The sequence below is a fragment of the Bufo bufo genome, chromosome 5 (assembly GCF_905171765.1).
Source record: "Bufo bufo chromosome 5, aBufBuf1.1, whole genome shotgun sequence".
Taxonomy (NCBI): domain Eukaryota; kingdom Metazoa; phylum Chordata; class Amphibia; order Anura; family Bufonidae; genus Bufo; species Bufo bufo.
The window spans coordinates 557,552,822-557,579,583 of NC_053393.1; the positions used below are offsets into that span (position 1 = coordinate 557,552,822).

Genomic DNA, 26,762 nt, shown 5'->3' on the forward strand with positions numbered 1-26,762 from the left:
AACCATTATCAAATCGCCTCTAATCAAGCCTTGAGAGGATAATAGACAGCAGAGTGACCTGCAACATTCAGCTTCTGCAGACACTGCTGTGAAGTGATGGAAAATGGGTCATCATCATCACCACCAACCACTAAGCCAGTATTACCTAAGTGCTGAATCACCACCAACCAACCTGCCACAATGTCCTTCCTCGTGCCTGAAGAAAATTGCACTAAAGCCCGCTACTGTATATATTTTCAAGTTCTGTGTTGCTTTACAAGGACTTTGTTACGTTCCGCTCTGGCCTCATTCTTTAGTGCTAAAACTTTCACTGCAACGGACCCCACGGAGCGACGGCCTGGGGAAGGACAATGTGACACAACTATACTATATCAGAACCACTACTACCCTCTACAAAGGCTCCCACGGGGGTCTCGCTGCATAATTTGGCACCATGAACAGGATTGGGCCTCCGTGCCTTACTACTATTGGCCTAAATTGATGTGTGAAATTCCTGGAAATTACTTTATTGCTACTGAAACTTGGAGAACTGCGCCACAAGTTGCGCTCCAGCATAATAGGGGTTAATTGGCCATCTCGGTCGTGTGTCTTTAATGCCGCCAAACTGCCAACAGAGCAGGAAAAGAAGGTTCCACCCAGCTGCGGTAACCCATTCACACTTGGTGGATTACTGGAAGGCAGTGGTCAAGAAGACTAGGCAGAAGCATGCACAAGACGCTCACACCGACATTACTGGTTACAGTGCAATGGGTACAATAAAACGGACAAAAACCAGCACACAGACATATAAAACGCAATTCAGACTCAAACTACAGGCAAGTACATGACCAAAGATTGTACAACCCGGGCGGGTTATAGAACTCAAGACATCCACAGCAAACAGACACAGAGCTTAGCAACATGCAACGGTCCGACCCAGGGCGCTGGAGTGAGACACCGACCCAGGGCGCTGGAGCGAGACACCGACCCAGGGCGCTGGAGCGAGACACCGACCCAGGGAGATGGAACGAGACACAGACCCAGGGCGATGGAACCAAACACAGACGGAGAATGCTGGAACCAAACACAGACGAAGAACAGAGACTAAAACACTGACACAGAACACTGGAACGTATATCATAGACTTAAAGGGGTATTCTCATCTTGCTACTTCATCCTCAATTGCTGCCAGCTCACTGTTCACTTCCTGGTTTTCTGCTGCTAAGACTGGGCGGGCTTAGGCAGCTAGAGTGAAGGCCGGCCACACCTCCTTATGACATCACACTGAGAACTCAGTCCTTGCGTGCTAGTTCATGTGAAGAGTATGACTCATCAGTCTGGCAGCCTGCAGTGTCTGTGAAGCCCCTCCCCCTGCTGGGGAATCATCAGAGAGCCATGTGAAGTGAGCTCAGTGTACAGTAACACGTGGCTGTCATGCAGTTTTACACACAAAATCTCTGATCTTTTACAAACCCATTCTGTGCATCAAAAACTATAATTCCAGATTATACATTAGCTCAAAAGCTTGACCAACCCCCACCCACCAGCACTGATGCAGATTTGTTTCCATTATAGCTGTACTCCAGTTGTGTATAAACCTTACACTATGTATCTTTATAGATGCATATACAGCTCAGCTACATGTGTCTTCTCCAGTCCCCTATCACCACTTTTGCTGAATGGCTTCCTATACAGCCCAGCTACATCTTTATTCTACTCCCCCGCTAGCACTGGGTCTGAAAAGTTACATATACAGCTCTGCTACATCTGTCTGTTTATCTCTTCAACCAGCACTGTGTCAGAACAGCTGCATATTCAGCTCTGCTACATCAGTTTCTCTCTTCCACCAGCATGCTGACCCGCAACATATACAGCTCTGCTACATCAGTTTCTCTCTTCCCCTAGCATTGATGCTGACCCGCCACATATACAGCTCTGCTACATCAGTTTCTCTCTTCCACCAGCATTGATGCTGACCCGACACATATGCAGCTCTGCTACATCTATCTATTCCCTTCCCCACTAGAACTATGGCTGAACAGAAGCATATTCAGCTCTGCTACAGCCCCCCAAGTGCCTCAAACAGCCCCCATCAGCCTCAAATAGCCCCCATATGCCTCAATCAACCCCATATGCATCAAACAGCCCCCCAGTGCCTCAAATAGCCCCATATGCCTCAATTAACCCCCCATCAGCCTCAAATATGCCAACATCAGACACCATATGCCTCAAACAGCCCTCCCTCAGCCTGCATGCCTCAAATAGCCCCCCTATATGCCTCAAACAGCCCCCCATCAGTCTCCATATGCCTCAAATAGCCCCCCATATGCCTCAAACAGCCCCCCATATGCCTCAATTAACCCCCATCAGCCTCCATATGCCTCAAATATGCCCCCATCAGTCTCCATATGCCTCAAATAGCCCCCCATATGCCTCAATCAGCCCCCATCAGCCTCAATTAGCTCCCATATGCCTCAAATAGCCGACCATATGCCTCAATCAGCCCCATCTGCCTCAAATAGCCCCCAAGTGCCTCCATCAGCCCCCCCCCAAGTGCCTCCATCAGCCCCCAATCGTTGGTGGAATTGGTGGTGCATGTAAAAAAAATACTCACCTCTGCTGAAGTCCCGGTCCTCCGCTGGCTCTCCAACGATGCCTGGAATCTTCTCTTCCTCCCACGAACTGTTCGGGCGGCCGCGCATGTGCGGCTCTATCTCAGACGCGGAAGATTCTGCGCATGCGCGGACTTCCGAAAGAGCCGACGTGCGTGTTCACGATTTCTTTCCCATACCGGCCACAGGATCGCAAACGCTGCAGTGCGCAGGCGGGGCCCATGGATGCGGCAAGCGATCATCTAAACAATGTATTCAGATTTTTAAATTTTATTTGAAAACTTGAGGATTTTTTAAATGCATTATATTTAGGAAAAGGCTCGGGGGGTGGGGGGGGGGGAATCAAACACAACATGATGACCAAGATGGGAATACCCCTTTAACAAACTCATTAGACAAATAGGTGCAGATTAAATAAGAGATTAACCCCACAAGGACCAGACTGAGTGAGGAGTGATACAAGTGAGAGTGGTGCAATTCACACCCACAAGCAGCCGATGCTACACATGGAACAGTAGCAAACGTGCACTGCTATACTGAGGAATGGCTCTAGATACACACCCATAAGTATCCAGCCACCACCCGGAAACAATGGAGAACAGAGAACTGTCATTGTAACATTTTGATTGTTTATTTTTACATATAACATGGGGAAGGGGGAGGATTTTGACTTTTTCATTATTTTTGGTTCTATTTTTCTAAATTATTATTAATTTTTTTACCTTTTGTAGCTTTATTTTTTAGTTCCACTAGGAGACTTGAACATTCAATGATCAGGTCAATTATACCATAGACTGCAATGGTTTACGGTTTGCTATTAAGGCCTGCCACAGGAAGGGCTCAATAGGAACTTTACTATGACAAACCTAGGAGTCTTGACGGCTCAGATGCCATGGTTACAACTGATCACTGCATCAGAGGGATTAAATGTAAATGACAAGAATTGTTCACACACTCGTTTATCTCTTTCACAGGCATCATCTTTAAAGGGGGCATCTGTTAGATTTGTACCTATGACACTGGCTGACCTGTTACATGTGCTCTCGACAGCTGAAGGCATCTGTGTTGGTGCCATGTTCATATGTGCCCCCCAAAAAATGATTGATATATGCAAATGAGCCTCTAGGAGAAACGGGGGCGTTGGTGTTACACATAGAGGCTCAGCTCTCTCTGCAACTACTGCACCCTCTGCACTTTGACTGACCGGACCAGCTGTGATAATGATTTCACTGCCTGGTCCTGTCAATAAAACTGCAGAGCACACAGCAGTTGCAGAGATAGAAGAGCCTCTAGGAGTAATGGTAACGCCCCTGTTGCTTCTAGAGGGTCACTTGCATATATTAAAACCTCATTTTACTCAGCAATGTGGGCACATATGAACATAGGAACAACACAGATGCCTTCAGCTGCCGAGCAAACAGGCCTGCCAGTGTCATAGGTACAAAACTGCTGACAGACACCCTTTAAAGGGTATGAAGACCTTTGGGGGCAATTTTGTTTTTATGATAGCATTTTACTTATTTTGGGTTAAAATATTTTTTAGAATTATATTAGAAATATTCATCAGTTTTTGTTACAAAGGGTTAAGTTTTAGCCTAGCTGTGAACATCTTACTTTCACTGAGCTCATCTGATGGCTTTGTAAACTCCTTACCTCAGATTCCCTAACAGCTCATACATTTGAATTGAGGTATAATGAGTGTTTATGAACCATCAGGAGATCAGAGATAAGGCTTCATATGACACACAGTTACTAGAGAATCCCAACGCTGTACAGTGAAAGAAGCTAACATTTTTTGATCAAGACCAATTGAAAAAAATTATTTGTAGCTCAGAATCAGTACAATGCAATAATAAAAAATGCCTTAAAAGGTGCCCATAGCCTTTAAATACCAGACAACCATCCAAATATAGTGATCAGATGGCCAAGAGAGGAGAGAAGGCGCTCATAGGTGAGGGTAAACAGATAGATGTCCCTTCCCCCTAACCAAGATGAGTGAAATTACTCACCTGGTTTGGTTTGCACTGATTGTGGTGCAACCTTGGTGGAGGGAGGTTCGAAGAGTTGAGGTTGTCTGGGTTAGTGCTGCCGGATGGTGTCCGAAATAACCCTGGGCGGGGGCCAAACCGCCACTTGGGTGGGTATTGGAATATATAAAAAAAGGTCTTGTCTGCACTGGATACGTGCGGCGAGCCAATGGACTTAAGGCGAAAATCACAACCTGAGCTTGGATACGAGATTTTTTATTTTGAAAAGACGACGCGTTTCGGGGTACTCAGGACCCCTTTATCAAGTCTGTATCCTTGGCACCGTGAGCCCGCTGGTGCACTCTCCTGGAGGTCCTTTTCAGAAGGAATGCTGATGATTAATGCTGGAGAGTGTCCTGCTGTTGCGGCGCTGCTGTGCTTGCACTCTCCAGCATTAATCATCAGCATTCCTTCTGAAAAGGACCTCCAGGAGAGTGCGCCAGCGGGCTCACGGTGCCAAGGATACAGACTTGATAAAGGGGTCCTGAGTACCCCAAAACGCGTCGTCTTTTCAAAATAAAAAATCTCGTATCCAAGCTCGGGTTGTGATTTGCGCCTTAAGTCCATTGGCTCGCCGCACGTATCCAGTGCAGACGAGACCTTTTTTTTATATAAACTATCCAAATATGGCAGATATTGGGAAAGAGTTAGAACTACTTGTCCCTTGTGTGAATTCTCTGATGTTTAACAAGATTTGATTTCACTGTAAAACATTTTCCACATTCTGAACATGAATACAGCTTCTCCCCTGTGTGAATTCTCTGATGGCTCTCAAGAGATGATTTCTGAGTAAAACATTTCCCACATTCTGAACATGAATATGGCTTCTCTCCTGTGTGACTTCTCTGATGTTTAACAACAGCTGATTGCTGAGTAAAACATTTACCACACACTGTACACGAAAATGGCTTCTCTCCAGTGTGAAATCTCTGATGCACAAGAAGTTCTGATTTCAGGCAAAAACATTTCCCACATTCAGAACATAAATGCGGCTTCTCCCCTGTGTGAATTCTCTTATGTCTCTCAAGATTTGATTTGTGAGTAAAATATTTCCCGCATTCTGAACATGAATATTGCTTCTCCCCTGTGTGAATTCTCTGATGTCTCTCAAGACTTGATTTCTGAGTAAAACATTTCCAACATTCAGAACAAGAATACAGCTTCTCCCCTGTATGACTGCTTTGGTGTCGAAGAAGAATTGATTTTCGAGTAAAACATCTCCCACATTCTGAACATGAAAATGGCTTCTCCCCTGTGTGAATTCTTAGATGGTTTTTTAGATATGATTTCTTACTAAAACATTTTCCACAATCTGGACATGAATGTGGCTTCTCCCCTGTGTGAGTTCTCTCATGGCTGTTAAGATTTGATTGCTGACTAAAACATTTGCCACCTTCTGAACATGAATACAACTTCTTTGCTTCCTCAGTTCTTTGGACTTCAGCACCCATTCGGTAATTTTGATTCTCTGTAACAGTCTGCGATGAATCAGAAGATTGGATTCGTTTTAAAGGATGAGATGATATATTTTTGCTGTGAAAGTCTGAGGGTACATCTGGGATAATGACACACGCTTCATGTGTATCTGATACGACACCTGGATCATCTGCATTATAATATGTAGATATCAGATGTTCCTCCAAGCTCCTGGTACAGTCATCTGCCAAGAACAAAACATTTTTTCGATTATTTTAAAATATTTTTTACAAATTTGCAAACGGAAAAGTCTAAGGGGCTGGTACTTATCGTGCTGAAGCCAGGCTGTGCGCCTCAGAACTGACCCCCGCTTCTACCCTCCACCATCTCAGCACAGTGATCGTATATTCACACAGTACTGACAGGACGACCGGAAGATGAGACCATGGCCGGCCACCGCTCCCATTCACTTCTATGGGCTCGACGGAAATAGCCGAACCAGTGCTCGCCTATTTTCGGTGGCCCCATAGAAAATAAATAAATAGAGGGTGGCAGCGCATGCGCCCTCCACCATTTTTGGGGGTCTGTTCTCGATATAGGTGCGGGTACCAGCGATGGGACACGCACCTATAAGACAATGGGGGCATATCGTAGCAATATGCCCCGATTGCCTATAATGAGACAACCCGTTTAAGCCTATTTTAATTTTTTATTTTTCCTCTCGATTACGGGGATAGCAAATGTTTAGATTTCTTGTTTTATTACTTAAAAAAACTTCCTTTGCATTGCTATTTTATGATAGCCATGACTTTTTTTTTTTGATTTCTACAGAGCTGGTACCATTTTTGGAGTACGTACAACTTCTTGATAACGGTTATTCAGCTTTTTTGTGGAGACAAGGTGGCTAAAAAATAGCGAATCGCATGTCTTTATTGTTTTTACCGTTACGGCGTTCACCGCGCAGGAAAATTATTTCAATATTTTAATAGTTCAGTCATTTTTAGACGCGGCAATACCTGATATGTTTTGTTGTTTATATATTTGTATATGTAAAATTGAGGGGGGGAATAATTTTAACTTTTAATATATATATATGTTTTTTACTTAACTTTAGGCACCCCTAGGGGGCTAGAACTGGAGATCTTTTGATCCCTTTTGCCATTCACCATAACTATTATGGTGAATGCTACTCTGACAAGCTGCCTGCTGAGCCATGCCTAATGCACAGTTCAGCAGGCAGATTACCATGATAGACCTGGGAACCTTCAGCAGGTCCCAGACTGTCATGGTAGCCGATCAGAGCCTCTCAATTTCACTGTGGGGGCTCCGACTGAAAGGCAGAGGGAGCGGCATCCCTCTGCCTAACCTCTTCAGGTGCAGTGACTGCTGTTGAACGCAGCATCAGAGAGGTTAAATGACTGGTTTCGGCGTCATTGCAGATCCCAGTTATTGAGGCCAGGTGTCTGCTGTAATATACAGCTGGCCCCTGCCATGTGTGGAGCAGGCTCAGTGCAGTAGCCCCCTCCATACAATTTCCTGCACATAATGCGTTACGGGGGAAGTGGAGAGGCAGCCTGGGGCATTGTGGGTTCTAAGATGGGACAACAAGACATTAAAACGTAAACTTTTGGCAGCTATAAGTACAGTTCTGAATTTAGTGATATTTTCCTGTAATTTCTGCTACAAATGTCAATAAGATGAATCTTTCTCAATAAATATGCAGTATTTTATGAGAAAGCCAAGTCCTCCTGCTATAACTGAAAAATTACTGAAATTCACAGTATTTCACAGGAAGGAGTCAGAAATGCTTCTCCCCTGTGTGAATTCTCTGATGTTGAATAACAGCTGATTTGGGGGGGTGCTAGCTCTTCTTGGAGAGAGAGCGCCTTGGGCAGACTAGATGGGCCAAATGGTTCTTATCTGCCGACACATTCTATGTTTCTTAATCGGCGTGAGGAGATTTATAGGCCATAGCTGCCTTACATCTAGTGGCATTAGAGGCAGTTCTCTTTAAGAGCTCATTTGTATCGTTCTTCCTAGACTTCCAGAGGAGCATGTATGGCCTATAAGTCTCCTCATGCGATTAAGAACGCTCTCTCCCCAAGGAGAGATAGTAGTCCCTAAATCCTAACTTGACCAATATCCCAGTTAAGCCAGTACACTATGCTCTGCACTGATGAGGGGCAATCACCCTGAATCAGCTGTCTGCAGATGAGGTGCTGCCTAACTTATTATCCGAGTCATGTCTCAAGGCCTGTTTAAAGGGTCAAACATTGACTTATAGGATAGCTGCCTTACATCTGTTGGCATTAGAGGCAGAGCTTGTTAAGAGCTCATTTGCATAACAGCTCATTATACAGTAAAACATATACCACATTCTGTACACCCAAATAGCTTCTCCCTGTGTGAATTCTATGATGGCTCTCAAGAATTGATTTCTGAGTAAAATGTTACCCACATTCTAAACATGAATATGGCTTCTCCCCTGTGTGTTTTCTCTGATGGTTCTCCAGAGATGATTGCTGAGAAAAACATTTGCCACATTCTGAACATATGTACAGCTGCTCCCCTGTGTGACTTCTCTGATGGTCCTCAAGAAATAATTTGTGATTAAAATCTTTGCCACATTCTAAACATGAATATGGGTTCTCCCCTGTGTGTCTTCTCTGATGGCTCTCAAGAGATGATTTCTGAGTAAAACATTTCCCACATTCTGTACACAAAAATGGCTTCTCTCCAGTGTGAAACCTCCTATGCACAAGTAGTTCTGATTTCAGGCAAAAATATTTCCCACATTCGGAACATGAATAAGACTTCTCCCCTGTGTGAATTCTCGTATGTCTCTCAAGATTTGATTTGTGAGTAAAATATTTCCCACATTCTGAACATGAGTAAGGCTTCTCCCCTGTGTGAATTCTCTGGTGTCTCTCAAGACTTGATTTCTGAGTAAAACATTTCCAACATTCAGAACATGAATACAGCTTCTCCCCTGTGTGACTGCTTTGATGTCGAAGAAGAACTGATTTTTGAGTAAAACATTTCCCGCATTCTGAACATGAAAATGGTTTCTCCCCTGTGTGAATTTTCTGATGTCTCTCAAGACTTGATTTTTCAGTAAAACATTTCCCACATTCTGAACATGAAAATGGCTTCTCCCCTGTGTGAATTCTCTGATGGCTCTCAAGATGTGATTTCTTAGCAAAACATTTGCCACATTCTGAACATGAATGCGACTTCCTCTCTTTCTGAGCTCTTTGGGCTCCAGCACCACTTCTGTGTCCTTCACTCTGTGTAACAGTCTGTGAATCAGAAGATTGGACTTTTAAAAGATCAGTTGACATATTTTTGCTGTGAAGGTCTGAGGGTACATCTGCGATAATGGCACATTCTTCATATGTATCTGATGTGACACCCGGATCATCTGCATTATAATCTGAAGATATAAGATGTCCCTCCAAGCTCACGATCCCATCACCTGCCAAGAACAAAACTTTGTTTAAATTATTTGTAAATAATAAGTGATGTAAGAGGAAGCCATGGCTATGGAGCCAGTGTAAGGATGGATTACCATTCTCTATTAGAATCTAGTCTTGCCTTTGGATACAATAATCTGCATTAAAAAGCATGTCAGCAGTATCATCCCTATTAAACCAGGAACACTGCTGGTTAGATTTGATCACACTGAGTGAAACGTCTGCTCTCGTGTTCAAATTCATTGCCCATTTATTGAGAAATCTGCTCTATATTTCATATGAGGGAGCGGACTGAGCCCCTCTGAGCACTGTTTCACCATCGGCTTTACCCTTTAGCTACGACTCCCCCCACCACTCAACTTGATTGATAGGGCCAGGCATCCTCACTGTCTCTATTCCTAGCCTTGTAATCCCACACATGCACAGTTAGGTACTGGAAAAAAACAACTGGGTTTTACTGATCAAGTGCAGACTGAACATTCACCGGCGCATATGCGGGATTACAGGGCCAGGCAGGAAGATAATGAGCATGCCCGGTCCTGTCACTCAGTGGGAGGAGGAAAGGCGGTGGTGAAGCGCTGCTCTGAAGGGCTGGACTCACTGATCATCTCAAAAACCAAGCAACGGATTTCAACAAGAGAGGAGTCGTTTTAATCAGCATGATCAACTCTAACAAACAGCAAGCCTGGTTTAATAGGGTTGACCCTGCTGACAGATGTTCATTAAAAACTGTTCTGTAACTGCAGGTGAGAATCAGAAATTATAAGTAAATAATTGTGGCAGCGTCACTAATAAGAAGGCACTGGGAGATCTGTAAAACAAATTGTCACCAGTGCCCTCCACCAAGGGTGACTGTCCCCGCTTCCCTGTAGATCACTATATGGTGAATTCTATATGCTACATGTCAGACCCTTACTATGCCCCTGCTAATGTGCTCCCTGAGGAGACAGAAAATAGAGGAAATCAGGATGCAATGAATACAGCTGAAAGTGACACTAAAAGCTAACAATGATATCTCCTGTTTATCTTGGGCTAATGCTTCTAGCTGCTAACAGTCAGGAGATAGCAGCAGCTACATGATTTAACCCTTTCCAGATATAACATATATGGAGATGCTGCTATAACATGTAACTCCAGCAGGGGGCTCCAGATCCGGGGTTAGGAAATCCAGGGAAGGACTGGAAGTAATGTTTAAGAAGCAGCCAGAAACCAGAGCAGCTGGCACCATGTGGATCTTAAAACACAGGCAAGCCACATCCCCATCATCCAAGAACAGCATATAACGGAGGGCAATGTTACATAGCGAGGAAGGACAAGGGGCCATGTCCTTTACCAAGTGGATGTTGTGTTGTGGGAACCGTTAATATTATATCTCAGAAATCAACCATAGTAACGAAACCTGTAGGAGAAACTCAGTTACAAAGGCTTAAAAGAAGACACGGGTCCATCAAGTTCAATCCATTTTGATCAACTCAAGTGAGAACCTGGTCTGACAGTACACCAGTTGTTGAAAGAAGAAATAACCTGAGAAAAGTATTAACAATTTGGGGCAGTTCTGGTGGTCCAGCAAGTAGAACCAGTCGCAAAAAAACAGACAAAAGAATGGAACCCTGAATAATCTCTCTGGTGGGGATGATGAAAGAGCTAGACCAATGTCTGGTGGTGGTTGGCATGGGGAATGGAGTAAAGTTGGTCTTTCTAGTGGACACAGGAGTCAGTCTATAAAACTCACTTTCTCTCCTTGTTATGTGAAGTGTTACCCGAGTTCATTTCACGGGACTAAAGCAGATCAGGCCTTCCCACCGATGAAGAGATTGTTGGTCTCTCCCGCGTTCTGGTCAATGTTGACTACACCAAGCCTTTTACCCTGTATACTGAGGGAAGCTTGGAGGGGCTGGGGGCAATGCTGACCTAAATTCAAGATGGCAGGGAGCAAGTAATAGCCTATGCTAGCAGAGCACTGAGAGGTGGAGGGAAGAACCCTGAAAACTTTATTCGAGGTATATATGTTGGGGGTAGTACAGGATTTTCTGCTGTAGCTCACCTTGTTTGGAGAGGAGCTCCTGACTGGTTAGTCTCACTGTAAATATTCCTAGTTTCTGCAGGGGGTTGCTGGTTATAGTGTAAGCTCTGTGCTTTTGAATCCAGTAATCCTCGTTTTCTATATCAGTGTAGTTTTGTTTTTATGGTTAGTCCAGTCTTTACCTCTGATTCTTGTAGTCTGTGTGTGTGGTTGGAGATGGGGGGGAAGGTTTCCATGTTTCAATTTGTTCTGCCTTGATTCTAGTTCAGATCTGCTCAGTTTGGGTTAGGACTTAGTGATGTCTGGCATTGGGTCAGCATCTAAGGATAGATCTAGGGAAAGTTTCAGGGAAAGCTCCAGTCAGGGTCACTTATTGTCTGTCCAGTCATCTACTGATAAGTTCCTATCTCCTGGCTTTCTTCTTACCTGATAGTGCTGTGATATGCGCTTTGTAGAACTCTTCATGGGACGGTCCGGCTGTTACATAGTTTGGCCCTACTGTAAGTCCAGGGGGTATCTGAGTAATGGGGGACACTGTAAGTAGGCGCCTGCTATAGGGGGAAGTCCAGTTCAGGGTCATTATGGTTACAGACTCGTCTCTGCTTCATTTAGTGGTCACTACTCACCTGGACTCTTATCTGTAGGAATGTCCTCCTTACACTGGTTATCACCCCTCTCATACATCTCTGTAGGAACCTCCTCGTTGTATTCCTCATCACCCCTCATATCTGTCTCTGTAGGAATCTCCTCCTTGTATTCCTCATCGCACCTCACATCTGTCTCTGTAGCATTAATATTGCTCAGATCTTCATCCTGACATAAAATCTGTGATGCAAATATTGTAAGTTACAGGACAGTCGGACAAGTTGCGAAAAATGTTTTACATGACCACAAAAGATCATTAAAAGGGGTCATCATCCAACTTTAACCTTTTTTAACAGATCCCTTCAGAGTGACCGGACTTGTGGTGGGTTCATACTTACCTGATCCCCACCGCTGGTTGTTGGCTTCATCACTCCATGACCGCCTCCGCAGGTACCGGGACTCTGGGAATCAACATTCCATTGATGGGGGCATGTGACCACTGCAGCTAACCAATGGCCGTAGCAGTGACCAGCGATAGGGAAAATCTCGGTTACCTGACCATCCTGTGGAAGAAGAGGACGGGGACATCTCTCTGGTGTTGTTCTCTGACTGGATCTCTCTGCAGGAGACACAGAGACTGGACTCAGACTTTACATACAGAGAATTCCAGGACATTTGTATTTAGTCCTGTCCGTTACCTGGAGATGTTAGGGGCTGGTCCCCCTCGATCTTGACCTCCTTGTTCAGACACTTGTGTCCTTCTAAATACTCCCACTCCTCCATGGAGAAATAGACAGCGACATCTTGACACCTTATAGGAACCTGACAACACAATGACACCGTCATCACCCAGACCCCTCCAGTGCTGTGACTGTATAATGTCCCAGCATTCCCGGCGGTGTCACCTCTCCAGTCAGCAGCTCCATCATCTTGTGGACGACTTCTAGGATCTTCTTATTCTTCTTCTCAATTATCAGGGGGTGAAGTGAAGGCCACATGATTGGGCTCAGGGTTCCTACTGGAGATTCAGACACAGGGGCCTGACAGCACCCACTAGAGTTCTTCTTCACTACTGTGTAATCCTGGTCATAGGAGACATATCAATGAAAATCATCACATTCATTTCCAAAGTCCATCACTTCTACAGCCATGTCCATCTGTTATTACCATAGATAATGGTGTAATGTGACATCATCAGAACCTCTCACCTCTCCAGTCACATTCCCTGTAATTACCATAGATAATGATGTAATGCGACATCATCAGAACCTCTCACCTCTCCAGTCACATCCCCTGTAATTACCATAGATAATGGTGTAATGTGACATCATCAGAACCTCTCACCTCTCCAGTCACATCCCCTGTAATTACCATAGATAATGGTGTAATGTGACATCATCAGAACCTCTCACCTCTCCAGTCACATCACCTGTTATTACCATAGATAATGATGTAATGTGACATCATCAGAACCTCTCACCTCTCCAGTCACATCCCCTGTTATTACCATAGATAATGATGTAATGTAACATCATCAGAACCTCTCACCTCTCCAGTAAGCAGGAAGAGTATCTCTAGGGTAAGATTTAATATCCTCTCCGCCATCTTGTCCCTGTCTCCATCCATTATCTGGTATTTATGATGTCATCGGACAATCCTATATCACAGGAACCTGAATGGAAGAAGAGGAGTCAATGTAGAATCCGCATCAAATCCCATAGAAATGCTTATAATGACCGGAGATGACAATTAACATTTAGGGAGATATCAGAGGAGATGAGGTCTTCTCTCTTTTATCTGGTTTAATGAATAGAAGGTCTCGTCAGAGCAGTTCCTCAACGTTTGAGGTCACAGCAGTGTGAAGCAGAGGTCCCCAACCACCGGGCCATGGATCATCTAGTACTAGTCCAAGGGAGCACCAGTGTTGAATGGCGGGGTTGGGAAGTATTGGCTCATATACCCCGCCATTTAGTCGCACATGCTAAGGACGGCTAGGGCTGAGGCCTCTAAACAGTGCTAACATTCAGAATGTTCATGATGACATCATTGCTGCCTCCTGTGCTGGGCACACTACTGGGGGACTATAACGGAGTGGTTGGTGCATTATTTATTGGGGGTACTATATGTAAAGAGGGGGCTATATTTAAAGAGACCACTACTTGAGGGCACTATGTTTAAGGGGGAGGGGGTACTTTATGTAATGAGGCCACTACTAGGGGGTATTTTCTGTACATAGGGCACTGGGAGGGCATTACATCTTCTCTGGTTAAATGTGGATGATTACTAAGTAGGGGTATAAATGGAGGCATTAACACTAAATAGGGGTGTTCAATTATGCAGAAACAAGTTGTGGTCAGGAGACGTCATCTGTGTAGGACTGAGGAAAAAAAGGAAAGAGATCGACTCCAGTCGGAGGAGACATCACCAGAAGCCACTGAGTGGGACCTACATGGGATTAGTAATAACTGGGACCTACATGGTTATTATGGTTGAGCAGTATTATTTGGCCTTCATATAGTGTTAGTATTGCTAACGTTAGGCATGTATTCTGTAATATGCACTGTAGGCCTCATGCACACGACCGTTGTTTTATTCCGTGTCCGTTGCGCCGTTTTTTGTGATTTTCTGCGGACCCATTGATTTTCAATGGGTCTGTTGAAAACTCGGCTAATGCACCGTTTGCCGTCCGTGATCCGCGGTTCCAGTCCGTCAAAAAAATATAACCTGTCCTATTATTTTTGCGGAAAACGGTTCGCGGACCCATTCAAGTCAATAGGACCGCTAAAAAACGCAGAGGCACACAAGATTGTGATCCGCGTCCGCGCGTCCGTTTTTTTCCTATCATTTGCATGGCAAACCTGTCTTAGACTTTTTTTTACATTCCTGTATGTCTGGTGGTCCTCCAAAAATAAAGGAATACACGCGGAAACAAAAACTGAAACGGATCACGGAACAACGGAACCCCATTTTGCGGACCGATATAAACAACTGTCGTGTGCATGAGGCCTTATTGTGTTTTGTTATGTGCGTGATTAACCCACCTACCTGGCCCATGGGAAAATTTTCTTGCATGAAACCAGTCCCTGGGGCAAAATAGGTTGGTAACCACTGGTCTACAGTATGGTGCACCCTCACACGACCCTTACATTCAATCACTGGCCGCAATGGTGATACCAGTAATGTAAACCCTCATGGCCACAGTGGTCATGTGACACTTATACTGGTATCACTGCTGGGATACATTCTCATAACATGAACACCTATTGGAGATGACTATCACTGCTGGAGATACTGGTGGGAAACCCTCCCCAGCAGAGACTTTCTTCTTCAGTGATGGCTTCAGTGTCCCCTGACGTCATATCCTGTAGAAGTGACACTCCCATCAGGTAAGTAGCGTATGCGCAGTATGTCAGTGCCATCTGTGCACACATTATGACATGTCACTGCACATGCGCTGCTCTGTCCGTTGGAGGACAGAATATGTGCCTAACGTTACCAATAATACCAGTATATAAAGGCCAAATAATCAGCTCTGACCTCTCCAGTTCTTACGCTTTGAAAGGAAGTATCAACTGTGACACACAAACAGTGATAAGCAGGGTGTTCTAGTGATGATAGATAATCAGTTCTCACCTCTCCTTATACTACACACAGTGATAAGCAGGGTGTTCTAGTGATGCTAGATAATCAGTTCTCACCTCTCCTATGTTCTCTCCTGTCCTTATACTATACACAGTGATAAGCAGGGTGTTCTAGTGATGCTAGATAATCAGTTCTCCCCTCTCCTGTCCTTACACTATATACAGTGATAAGCAGGGTGTTCTAGTGATGATAGATAATCAGTTCTCCCCTCTCCTGTCCTTATACTATACACAGTGATAAGCAGGGTGTTCTAGTGATGCTAGATAATCAGTTCTCCCCTCTCCTGTCCTTATACTATATACAGTGATAAGCAGGGTGTTCTAGTGATGATAGATAATCAGTTCTCACCTCTCCTGTCTTCTCTCCTGTCCAGGACAGAGTCAGAACTTTAGCTATTAAAAGGGTCGCCTTAAATTTTTATACTGATGAGTAGGGTTGAGCGAACCCGAACTGTAAAGTTCGGGTTTGTACCGAACTTTAAGATTTTTGGACTCTGGACCCGAACATTTCAGTAAAAGTTTGGGTTCGGTGTTTGGCGATTTCTTGGCGCTTTTTGAAAGGCTGCAGAGCAGCCAATCAACAAGCGTTTAACTCTGTGCCCTTAGAAGCCATCACAACAATGCCTACTAATGTCTGCCCCCTTCAACTTCTGGGTCTCCAAATTGGGCACATGGCCTGAGCTTGCCCTGTATGCCTTGGAGGTGCTGGCCTGCCCTGCAGCCAGTGTACTCTCTGAACATGTGTTTAGCACGGCAGGGAAGGGTTATCACAGGTTATATTTCCCAATGTTTTGGGGTGTACACTAATTTAATTTTTTTTTAATAAACTTAAAACAAAAAAGCAGTGTAGGCTACCTCCTCATCCACCGCCTCCTCAACCTCCTACTCCATATGGACCTTGTCCTCCTAGATCAAGATTATTATTTTTAATTTTTACGTATTTTATGTTATTTAACCCCTTAAGGACTGTCATTTTAAGTGCTGATAACTTTAAAACGCTTTGACTTATCCAGGCCATTCTGAGACTGTTATTGCGTCACATATTGTACTTCATGACACTGGTAAAATTAAGTAAAAAAAAATTCATTTTTATTTATAAAAAAATACCAAATTTACCCAAAAAAATTAAAAAAATTAAAAATTTCCAAGTTTCAATTTCTCTACTTCTATAATACGTAGTAATACCTCCAAAAATAGTTATTACTTTACATTCCCCATATGTCTACTTCATGTTTGGATCATTTGGGGAATGATATTTTATTTTTTGGGGATGTTACAAGGCTTAGAAGTTTAGAAGCAAATCTTGAAATTTTTTCAGAAATTTTCAAAAACCCAATTTTTAGGGACCAGTTCAGGTCTGAAGTCACTTTGTGAGGCTTAAATAATAGAAACCACCCAAAAATGAAAATAGAGATACAATTTCAAAATTTCACTTTTTTGGCAGATTTTCCATTTTAATAATTTTTTTCCAGTTACAAAGCAAGGGTTAACAGCCAAACCAAACTCAATATTTATGGCCCTGATTCTGTAGTTTACAGAAACACCCCATATGTGTTCGTAAACCGCTGTACGTGCACACGGCAGGGCGCAGAAGGAAAGGAATGCCATACGGTTTTTGGAAGGCAGATTTTGCTGGACTGTTTTTTTTTGACACCATGTCCCCCCCCCGATGCGCCCCTAGAGTAGAAACTCCAAAAAAGTGACCCCATTTTAGAAACTACGGGATAGGGTGGCAGTATTGTTGGCACTAGTTTAGGGTACATATGATTTTTGGTTGCTCTATATTACACTTTTTGTGAGGCAACCGGTTTTATTCTTTGTTATTTACAACATTCATCTGACAGGTTAGATCATGTGGTATTTTTATAGACCAGGTTGTCACGGATGCGGCGATACCTTAAATGTATGCTTTTTATTTATGTAAGTTTTACACAATGATTTCTTTTTTGAAACAAAAAAAAATCATGTTTCAGTGTTTCCATTATCTGAGAGCCATAGTTGTTTCAGTTTTTGGGCGATTACCTTGGGTAGGGTATGATTTTTGCGGGATGAAATGACGGTTTTATTGGCACTATTTTGGGGTGCGTGTGACTTTTTGATCGCTTGCGATTACACTTTTTGTGATGTAAGGTGACAAAAAATGGTTTATTTAGCACAGTTTTTTTTTTTGTTTTTTTTTACAGTGTTCATCTGTGGGGTTAGGTCATGTGATATGTTCATAGAGCCGGTTGATACCGACGCGGCGATACCTAATACATTTCCCCCCCCCTATTTTTTTTAACTTTATTTGGGGAAAATTACGTTTTTGTTTATATTTACTTGAAACTTTTGGGGGGGAAAACTTTATTTTTTCAACTTTTTTTTTACGTTATTTTTTGTCCCACTTTGGGACTTCAACTTTTGGGGGTCTAATCCCTTTTACAATGCATTCCAATACTTCTGTATTGGAATGCATTGGCTGTATGAGTAAGGCCTCATGCACACGGCTGTTGTTTTGGTCCGCGTCTGAGCCGCGGATCCATTCACTTCGATGGGGCCGCAAAAGATGCGGACAGCACTCCGTGAAAAAATATAACATGTCCTATTCTTGTCCGCAAAACGGACAAGAATAGGCAGTTATATCAATGGCCGCCCGTTCGGTTCCGCAAATTGCGGAAGGCAAACGGGCGGCTTCCGTTTTTTGCGGATCCGCGGTTTGCAGACCGCAAAATACAGCACGGTTGAGTGCATGTAGCCTAATACTGTGTGCATTACTCATACAGCTTCCGGGGGCTGGATCTCACAAGCACGTCACCGGAAGGCAGCGTGATGCCTTCCATGCCATCGGGTCCCCCCTACAGCCCCATGGGGACCCGATGGCGCCGCCACACGCCACCACCGCAATAGGTAAAAGCTGCAGCGATCTGCGGCGATCGCTGACACGGGGGGTCACGGGACCCCCTCCGGCGTTGTGACAGGATGCCCACTGAATGATTTCAGCGGACATCCTGTTGCGATTAACCCACGCCGCGCCGCAATTGAAACTTAGGACGTACCGGTACGCCCTGAGTCCTGAAGGGGTTAAGTCACTTGCCGCTCTTCACCACATGCTGACGCCATTTGCAGCCCTCTGGCCATTTCCAGGACATTTCTACAGCCGGTTTAGTGCTCAAAAGTTCGGGTCCCCATTGACTTCAATGGGGTTCGGGGTCAAGTTCAGGTCTCGAACTCAAACTTTTTTCAGAAGTTCGGCCGAACCCGTACATGCAGGTGTCCGCTCACCTCTCCTGATAGCCGTCCTCAGGGTAGGTCATCAGTATCTGATCGGTGGGGGGGGGGTCTAACATCCAGGACCCCCGCCCATCAGCTATTTGAGAAGTCACGGATTCTCCTGTGAATGCCGCAGCCTTTTCTCATCTCACCAAGCACAGCGCCGCACACTGCACAGTGGCCGTGGTTGGTATCACACTCAGCTCCAGTCACTTCCATGGGGCAGAGCTGCTCCTCGGCCAAGTGACCGATGAACGTGACATCACTGGTCTAGGAACAGCAGAGAGAAGGCCACAGCGCTCAGAGGACTGCACTACTGAAGCATCAACTGCCGCAGACATGACAGGCTGCACTACTGAAGCATCAACTGCCACAGACATGACAGGCTGCACTACTGAAGCACCAGCTGTGACAGACATCACACACTGCACTACTGAAGCATCAACTGCCACAGACATGACAGGCTGCACTACTGAAGCATCAACTGCCGCAGACATGACACACTGCACTACTGAAGCATCAACTGCCGCAGACATGACACACTGCACTACTGAAGCATCAACTGCCGCAGACATGACACACTGCACTACTGAAGCATCAACTGCCACAGACATAACAGACTGCACTACTGAAGCATCAACTGCCGCAGACATGACAGACTGCACTACTGAAGCATCAACTGCCGCAGACATGACAAACTGCACTACTGAAGCATCAACTGCCGCAGACATGACAGACTGCACTACTGAAGCAACTGCCGCAGACATAACAGACTGCACTACTGAAGCATCCACTGCGACAGACATAACAGACTGCACTACTGAAGCATCAACTGACATGATGTCTGTCACAGCTGGTGCTTCAGTAGTGCAGTGTGTGATGTCTGTCACAGCTGATGCTTCAGTAGTGCAGTGTGTGATGTCTGTCACAGCTGGTGCTTCAGTAGTGCAGTGTGTGATGTCTGTCACAGCTGATGCTTCAGTAGTGCAGTGTATGATGTCTGTGGCAGTCGATGCTTCAGTAGTGCAGTGTGTGATGTCTGTCACAGCTGGTGCTTCAGTAGTGCAGTGTGTGATGTCTGTCACAGCTGGTGCTTCAGTAGTGCAGTGTATGATGTCTGTCACAGCTGGTGCTTCAGTAGTGCAGTGTGTGATGTCTGTCACAGCTGGTGCTTCAGTAGTGCAGTGTATGATGTCTGTCACAGCTGGTGCTTCAGTAGTGCAGTGTATGATGTCTGTCACAGCTGATGCTTCAGTAGTGCAGTGTATGATGTCTGTCACAGCTGGTGCTTCAGTAGTGCAGTGTATGATGTCTGTCACAGCTGGTGCTTCAGTAGTGCAGTGTGTGATGTCTGAGGCGGTTGATGCTTCAGTAGTGCAGTGTATTCTACACTGCACTACTGAAGCACCAGCTGTGACAGACATCACACACTGCACTACTGACTGCGGCCCCCGGCTCCCCGGTACCTGCTCCTCCTCATGCCGGGGCTCTCCCTCCCGCTGTCCGGACATCAGAGCCTCTTTACAGGACGTTTCCAGCAGAACTTCCTCTTTCCCTCAGGTTCCTGGAGTTTTCCTCTCCCAGCATGCTTTGCGGTGTGACGTCAAAGGGCTGGCCCCGCCCGGCACACTGGTCAGTCAGCACTAGCCCCGCCCCCTACACCTCCGGCGGCCATGTTAGTACACCCAGACATGGCTCCTGCTCCTCTCCTCACATCACTGAGGGCCACAGGCGCTTCCCTCATCATCTCCAGAGCCCCAAACACTGGGAGCGGCCAGCACAGCCGTATCTAAGCCTCTCATGTGAGATACAGCCTGCTGAGCCTGGATCACAGCTTCTCTTGTGTGATACTGTCTGCTGAGCTGTGTATCTAATCCTATCCTGTGTGATACTGTCTGCTGAGCTGTGTATCTAATCCTATCCTGTGTGATACTGTCTGCTGAGCTGTGTATCTAATCCTATCCTGTGTGATACTGTCTGCTGAGCTGTGTATCTAATCCTACATGATGCTGCCTTCAGGGATGTAAGTAGAAAAGTTTGGGCCCCATTGCAGATTTCTGATCCCCTCTCATGTCACATTCCCCCTTCTGTGTCTGGTCCTGACGCCCGCTCGCCCCCTACAACCGCCGCCCTCTCAGTCCTGTAAAAAAACTGGAAATAAAATGCTTTCTAGCGTTGGACGGGAGGAGTCAAGAGCCTACTTTACAGCTTTGTTTGTCTCCCCCCACAGTATTAATGCCCCTAAATGCTGCCCCCACAGTATGAATGTCCCTTAGTGCCTCCCACCACAGTATTAATGCCCCTTAGTGCCTCCCCGCCACAGTATTAATGCCCCTTAGTGCCTCCCCGCCACAGTATTAATGCCCCTTAGTGCCTCCCCGCCACAGTATTAATGCCCCTTAGTGCCTCCCCACACAGTATTAATGCCCCTTAGTGCCTCCCCCCCTCACAGTATTAATGTCCCGTATTAATGCCCCTTAGTGTTTCCCACCACAGTAGTAATGCCCCCTAGTACCGCCCCCACAGTATTAATGCCCCTTAGTGCCTCCCACCACAGTAGTAATGCCCCTTAGTGCCGCCCCCACAGTATTAATGTCCCTTAGTGCCTCCTCCCCACAGTAGTAATGCCCCCTAGTGCCTCCCACCACAGTAGTAATGACCCTTAGCGCCGCCCCCACAGTATTAATGCCCCATTAGTTTCCTCCACACTCGTTATGACAGTGACTAGATCTTCCATTGCTGTTATTTATAACGCTGCTGTCCATTATATTCTATACTGTAGCTCTATACCCCCTGGTGCCACTACTACTACCCCTACAGAGTTGCACATCTCCTGCCTTGTCGTTTAGGTTCCATACGGCTCTGCTGCTGCTTGTTCCTCCATCCCACAAAAATAGGGAGAATATTTGGACGCTTGTGCAGAACAAGCACCTGGTTTTTCCAGTACTACGTGTGTAGAAATACCAGCAGGAATCTGACCTCAGTAAGGGGTCATTTTTTTTAACTTGTAAGGCACGTAATAAACGTGAGGGCGCAGTATGTGGTATTAAGCAGCCATTGTTTACTGCTGAGGACTTTGTGTTGAAGAGTTTGAAGGGCGAGAAAGGAAAATGTGACCTCGGAGACCTCAGAGTGTTATACCCCAATTTTCAGGCCAATCTTAGCACTTTTGATTCAGGTCAAATTTTTCAACCTTTTCTTTAGCATTGGACCTGAAACTAAGTTCCAGAAATTGGCTCATCTCTATTACCCATGTTAATGAGTTTCACTCTAGATTCACCTCATGACTGTTTCAAAAAGTTGGAGATTCACACCAGTAAGTGGGTGTGCCACATCCTGCTCAGAAAGTCAGATTATACTGCAAATGAAAGTCACATTATACTACAACGGGTTAATGACATACTTCTACTATAACATGTCATCTGTATATTCTCTTTACTGTATATGTATGAACATGGTCAGAGCGGGAACTCTGACTGGACTCCCTCGTGTGGCTGAGACTAGTTCATTGTAAGCCAGATGCTAGTCCAACCTAGTCAGGGCTAGGGAGAGAAAGCAAATGTGTGCTGCTGACAACCTCAGCTCATCCTGGACCTGGGACAGAGCCAGAATATCTACAGAGAACAGTCCAGCTATGAGAGAGGTGTAAGTAAAGACCTATAGAAGTGCCCAATCTAACAGGACCTATAGACTCTAGGGCACTCGTGTTCAGGAGAAGCCTCCAGTACCTGAGCACACCAAAGCTTTGACCTCTATAAATCTTTCCACATCCCACGGTGAACGTTGTGGACTCGTACTGTGAGGACGGCAACCTGTCTACTAGAGCAGAAGTGTTTTCCTGCTGCGAGGGCGAACCACCTGTCTTGGTTACATTGCCCACCTCTGGAAGCTCATCCCGGAGTCAGCTAGCAAAGTGCAAGATATGGAAGATTGCTTCAACTACTTCAAAGACACGCCTCCTGCCTGCTGTTACCTGTGCAGCTGTGAGAGCTGTAGCACTTGTGTAACATCGGCCGCTCCATTGCATGTGAGAACTGTCTTGACCTGTGTGCATTTGGTTTATTCAGTAAAGAACCGCTCTGCTGCACTACTCTCTTCGTTGCTTCCTGCACTACATTTTCAAGGTGTTGACATCAATACAAACTGCATTTTTCTCCCAAAGCCTGAGATGCACCGGATCTTCCTTCCTGTCACGGACAGCTTTCCCACCATCGTCTTCACCTCAGTACGAGTTGTGACCGGGACGCCATGAAATTCTCATCAGCAGGGAATTGGCTTCAAATATCATCTTTATTTCAACTACTCTTTATGGGGGCGGAATGCTCCCTTCTGCAGGTCCAGTCACCTGGATTACGCGGTTCCTGTCCACTCTTCTCTTCCTCCAGAATCGGCTCAGGTCTGTAGACATGTCTTTTCTGTGGAACCTCCTGCATCTTCCGGCCTCTCTTCTTGCTGCTGAGTTTCAACCAACAAGGCAACGCTCCTTCCACCGGACCTGCCACCATCTTGACAACATGTGCTCTCAGGTTTGTGCTTCAACACTTGCTTCCATGCCAACTAAACAGCAGGCCAAAGCGGCAAAACTGCCAACCACCCCGCTTCCTGCATGATCTGATTGGGCAGCTCTGCCAGAAGTCTCATTGAGTGCAACCGCATCATTGTCTAAACCTACTTAAGATGTGTGGTGCCTCCTCAGATTCCCTTGCGGATGTTGATTCAACCATTACTGCATCACCCGAGGGTCTAAATCCCTACAGAAATACTTAACTCTTCTGCCCAATCAGGATGACTTCCAGACACTTGTCTCGGAGGTGAGGAGACAAGTAAAGCTGAAATGTCTACAGTTAGACAAGATCTCAAGTCTATAGCTGAGAGGGATGATGTGTTGGAGGGAGCACAGGAAAAACAGAGCAGACAGAGGCCTCACAATCTCTCGCCTTGAAAGAAGCCATGCAACGTTTTGGAAAACTGGGACAACAGGGGGCGCCAAAATAACATCAGATTGTAGGGATTTTACAAGGCTACAGCTAAAAAGGACTTAAACTCTGTTTTGAAGAACCCTCTTCATGCAGCATCAAATTTGACAGCCCCCCCCCTGCCCTGCGCCCCAAAGGGTCCTCTGACCAACCCAGAGACATTATCTGCAGTGTGCATGACTCCAAGCTAAAAGAAGCAAAAATCGCAAAGGTCCGTACTGTGTGGTCTACTGACTGCAGGTGCCTCATTACAAGCGTTTCCTGATCTCTCCTGCCCCACACTACAAAAGCAGCATGTACTCTCACTCTTATTATCTCTCTAGCGTGTACTCCGACTATTGAGAGATAAGATCAGGCACTGCTGGGGTTATCCCTTCTCTCTTACAAGAATGGTCGATGAGTCTCTCTGCAGGTCAAGAAGATTTACAGCCTTTTTGCTCTGCATTGGACATATTGATTCTGGACATCACGGATTGGGAAATAGCTTCCCCTGTGGCACCTTCACCGCTCTAGCAACCAGCACCTGAAAAGGAAGAACTTTCTTGAGGTTCATCAGAGTCTCCTCGCACCCAGGACCCCATCTGTGAGATCTTCTTTAGACATCCATTTAGATGTTTCTCTGTTCGCCATCAGAGGACCTCCAGCTCTCCCAGTATGATTCTCCGAGATACTGAGTGTGTTCTTATCTTTTCTCTTACAGGTTAAAAAGGAAAAAGGAGGGTGGTGGAGTGCCTCTTACAGGTTAGCAATACCCTCAATATATTGTCTCAGTGACTGTATATCTGGGGCCACTGAGCGCTCCCGGTTACTATGGCCATCCTCGGTTATGTATTGTTCTTCAGACTGAGTTCCGGTTACTGAGCCCCGTCTTAAGGGTTTGACTAATGACCGCACAGGCACATTCAGTTTAGTCCTTAAATAGACGCCACGTCTCAATCTTTTAGGATTTCGGCGAGGTTGATCTCTTTCCACTCTCTTGTATGTTTTGTACCTTGAATTCCTAGCGGTGACAATTTGCCTTCACCCGGATAATAAAGGGTCTTAGGAAAAAGGAATTGAATCGGTCCCTTTTTGCAGATGAGGTATTGCTCTTTCTAACCAGTCTCCACACAACTCTGACAAACTTACATTCTCTCTTTGAGAGGTTTGGTCCTCTATCCAGATACGGAGTAAAGACCTCCAAGACAGAAGCCTGTCTCTTAAGATTTCTAACGGTCTTTTGGATTTCTTGAATAACTATATTCACTACCACTGGCAGGATCTCTCAGTTACCTGGAGTAAATCTTACCCCACATATACTACTTTGCCCAAAACTTTTTAAATTCTTGACAGCTGGGATACTTTACCACTCACTATTTGGCCGAAATCCTCTATCAAGATGACCAACCGGCAAAGTTATTCTCTCTCTGAAACACTTCCTATCACAGTCCAACTTGAAAGCAATCCAGGCTTCTATCCTTCATTTCATTTGGGCGAGAAAAAGGGTAATAAAAATATATTGGCTCATACTTCTGACCCCCAAGACCACTGGAGGTTTAGCTGCCCCTGAGATTTCTAAATACTGGTGGGCTGCCCACCGTCAACTGTTTTGGCATAAACAAAATGGATGGAGATTCTAATTCTCTGATATGGGGTTTATGGCAGGCCCTACGGGGAGCAGGGTGGTTATTTTAATAACCCCCAAAAGAAGGAAATCATACCTATGACATCACCCCCATAACAGTGACTTCCACAGCGCCATCATAACAGTGACATCCACAGATCCCCCATTAGTGACATCCACAGTGCTCCCATAACAGTGACATCCACAGTGCTCCCATAAGTGACATCCACAGATCCCCCATAACAGTGAAATCCACAGATCCCCCATAACAGTGACATCCACAGATTCCCCCATAAGTGACATTTACAGTGCCCCCATAACAATGACATCTACAGCGCCTCCATAAATGTCATCCACAGTGCCCCCATAACAGTGACATCCACAGCACATCCAGCAGCAGTCCATACAAAGTGCAGTTCTCTCTTCCCAGATGATGGGGTATCAGATCTAGCGATGTGGCAGAAGAGACACTCAGACATTTGCTAGCTCACGCTGTCTCTCTCTCTCTGGACTCCTTTCCCTATGGCTTTACTCTGGCATGTGTGACTGTAGGTGTCCACTGAATGATGCAGGCTTCTAGCTAGGCCTGTGCTAAGCTATTGTGATGGTGTCTTAACATGTTTCCTACCACCTCTGCAATGAAGTCTTGATCGATCGGTTGACTCTAATACGCTGTAGCCTGCAATTCCTCTGTGGCCTAGGACCCTGCAATCTCCCTAGGTCAATTCTGCGGTCCACATGGCCTGGAAGAGCAGGAGATGCATCTCACGTACCCTTACTCCCAATTCTCCTCTCTGAAACTGACTTGCCCTAGCCTGGCCCCTGCCTTGGCAGGTTGAAGGGTAGTCAAGTTGAACCCATAGTTGGAGAGTTGTTTGCAAGACCAAAGTACAGGCATCCAGGGAAATAGAACTGGCTATACGAGAACAATGGCTTATCTCCCTTTGAGGCAATGCTGTAACCCAGGCTACCAGATTCGCATAAATTGGTTATGAGTGTGGTCTTGCCAGCTAGTTAACTCCTCTAGGCAACAAATTTGGCTGACCTTGTCTAACCATTGTGCAATAGAAGGTGGATTTACACGGCACAATGTTCAGACTGAGTATTGTGAACAAACATTCTCACAAACCCTCGTTCTTGATAATCTGCCCATCTAAAGTTGACGCCGATCACCCAAT

The 26,762-nt window shown here is 45.4% G+C and overlaps 2 protein-coding genes across 2 annotated transcripts in view; both read right to left on the reverse strand.

The window, feature by feature from the left end:
* Positions 1-236: 236 nt before the first annotated feature.
* LOC121002652 (zinc finger protein 850-like) overlaps positions 237-26,762 on the reverse strand; it is a 78,153-nt gene continuing 51,627 nt past the window's right edge. Inside the window, exons 12-17 of the mRNA XM_040434086.1 lie at positions 23,430-23,562; positions 20,472-20,560; positions 12,157-12,343; positions 8,493-9,509; positions 5,415-6,278; positions 237-337 (exon numbers count right to left, since the gene is read on the reverse strand). Coding sequence (XP_040290020.1) covers positions 237-337; positions 5,415-6,278; positions 8,493-9,509; positions 12,157-12,343; positions 20,472-20,560; positions 23,430-23,562 — 2,391 coding nt within the window. The remainder of the gene's footprint in view (positions 338-5,414; positions 6,279-8,492; positions 9,510-12,156; positions 12,344-20,471; positions 20,561-23,429; positions 23,563-26,762) is intronic.
* Positions 12,363-20,595, reverse strand: LOC121000872 (gastrula zinc finger protein XlCGF66.1-like). The gene is made up of 5 exons (XM_040431620.1): positions 20,478-20,595; positions 13,664-13,790; positions 13,021-13,197; positions 12,814-12,937; positions 12,363-12,734 (listed from the first exon to the last, which is right to left on the reverse strand). The coding sequence occupies exons 2-5, from the start codon at positions 13,739-13,741 to the stop codon at positions 12,478-12,480; spliced, it is 636 nt and encodes a 211-aa protein (XP_040287554.1). The 5' UTR covers positions 13,742-13,790; positions 20,478-20,595; the 3' UTR covers positions 12,363-12,477.

Excerpts from the sequence above, each read along its gene's own strand:
- LOC121000872 (XM_040431620.1), bottom strand. The coding sequence starts at position 13,741 with ATGGATGGAGACAGGGACAAGATGGCGGAGAGGATATTAAATCTTACC. Across the intron at positions 12,938-13,020 it reads TGGAGCTGCTGACTGGAGAG|GTTCCTATAAGGTGTCAAGA; the intron begins GTGACACCGCCG and ends TTGTGTTGTCAG. Across the intron at positions 12,735-12,813 it reads CCAGCCCCTAACATCTCCAG|AGAGATCCAGTCAGAGAACA; the intron begins GTAACGGACAGG and ends TGTCTCCTGCAG.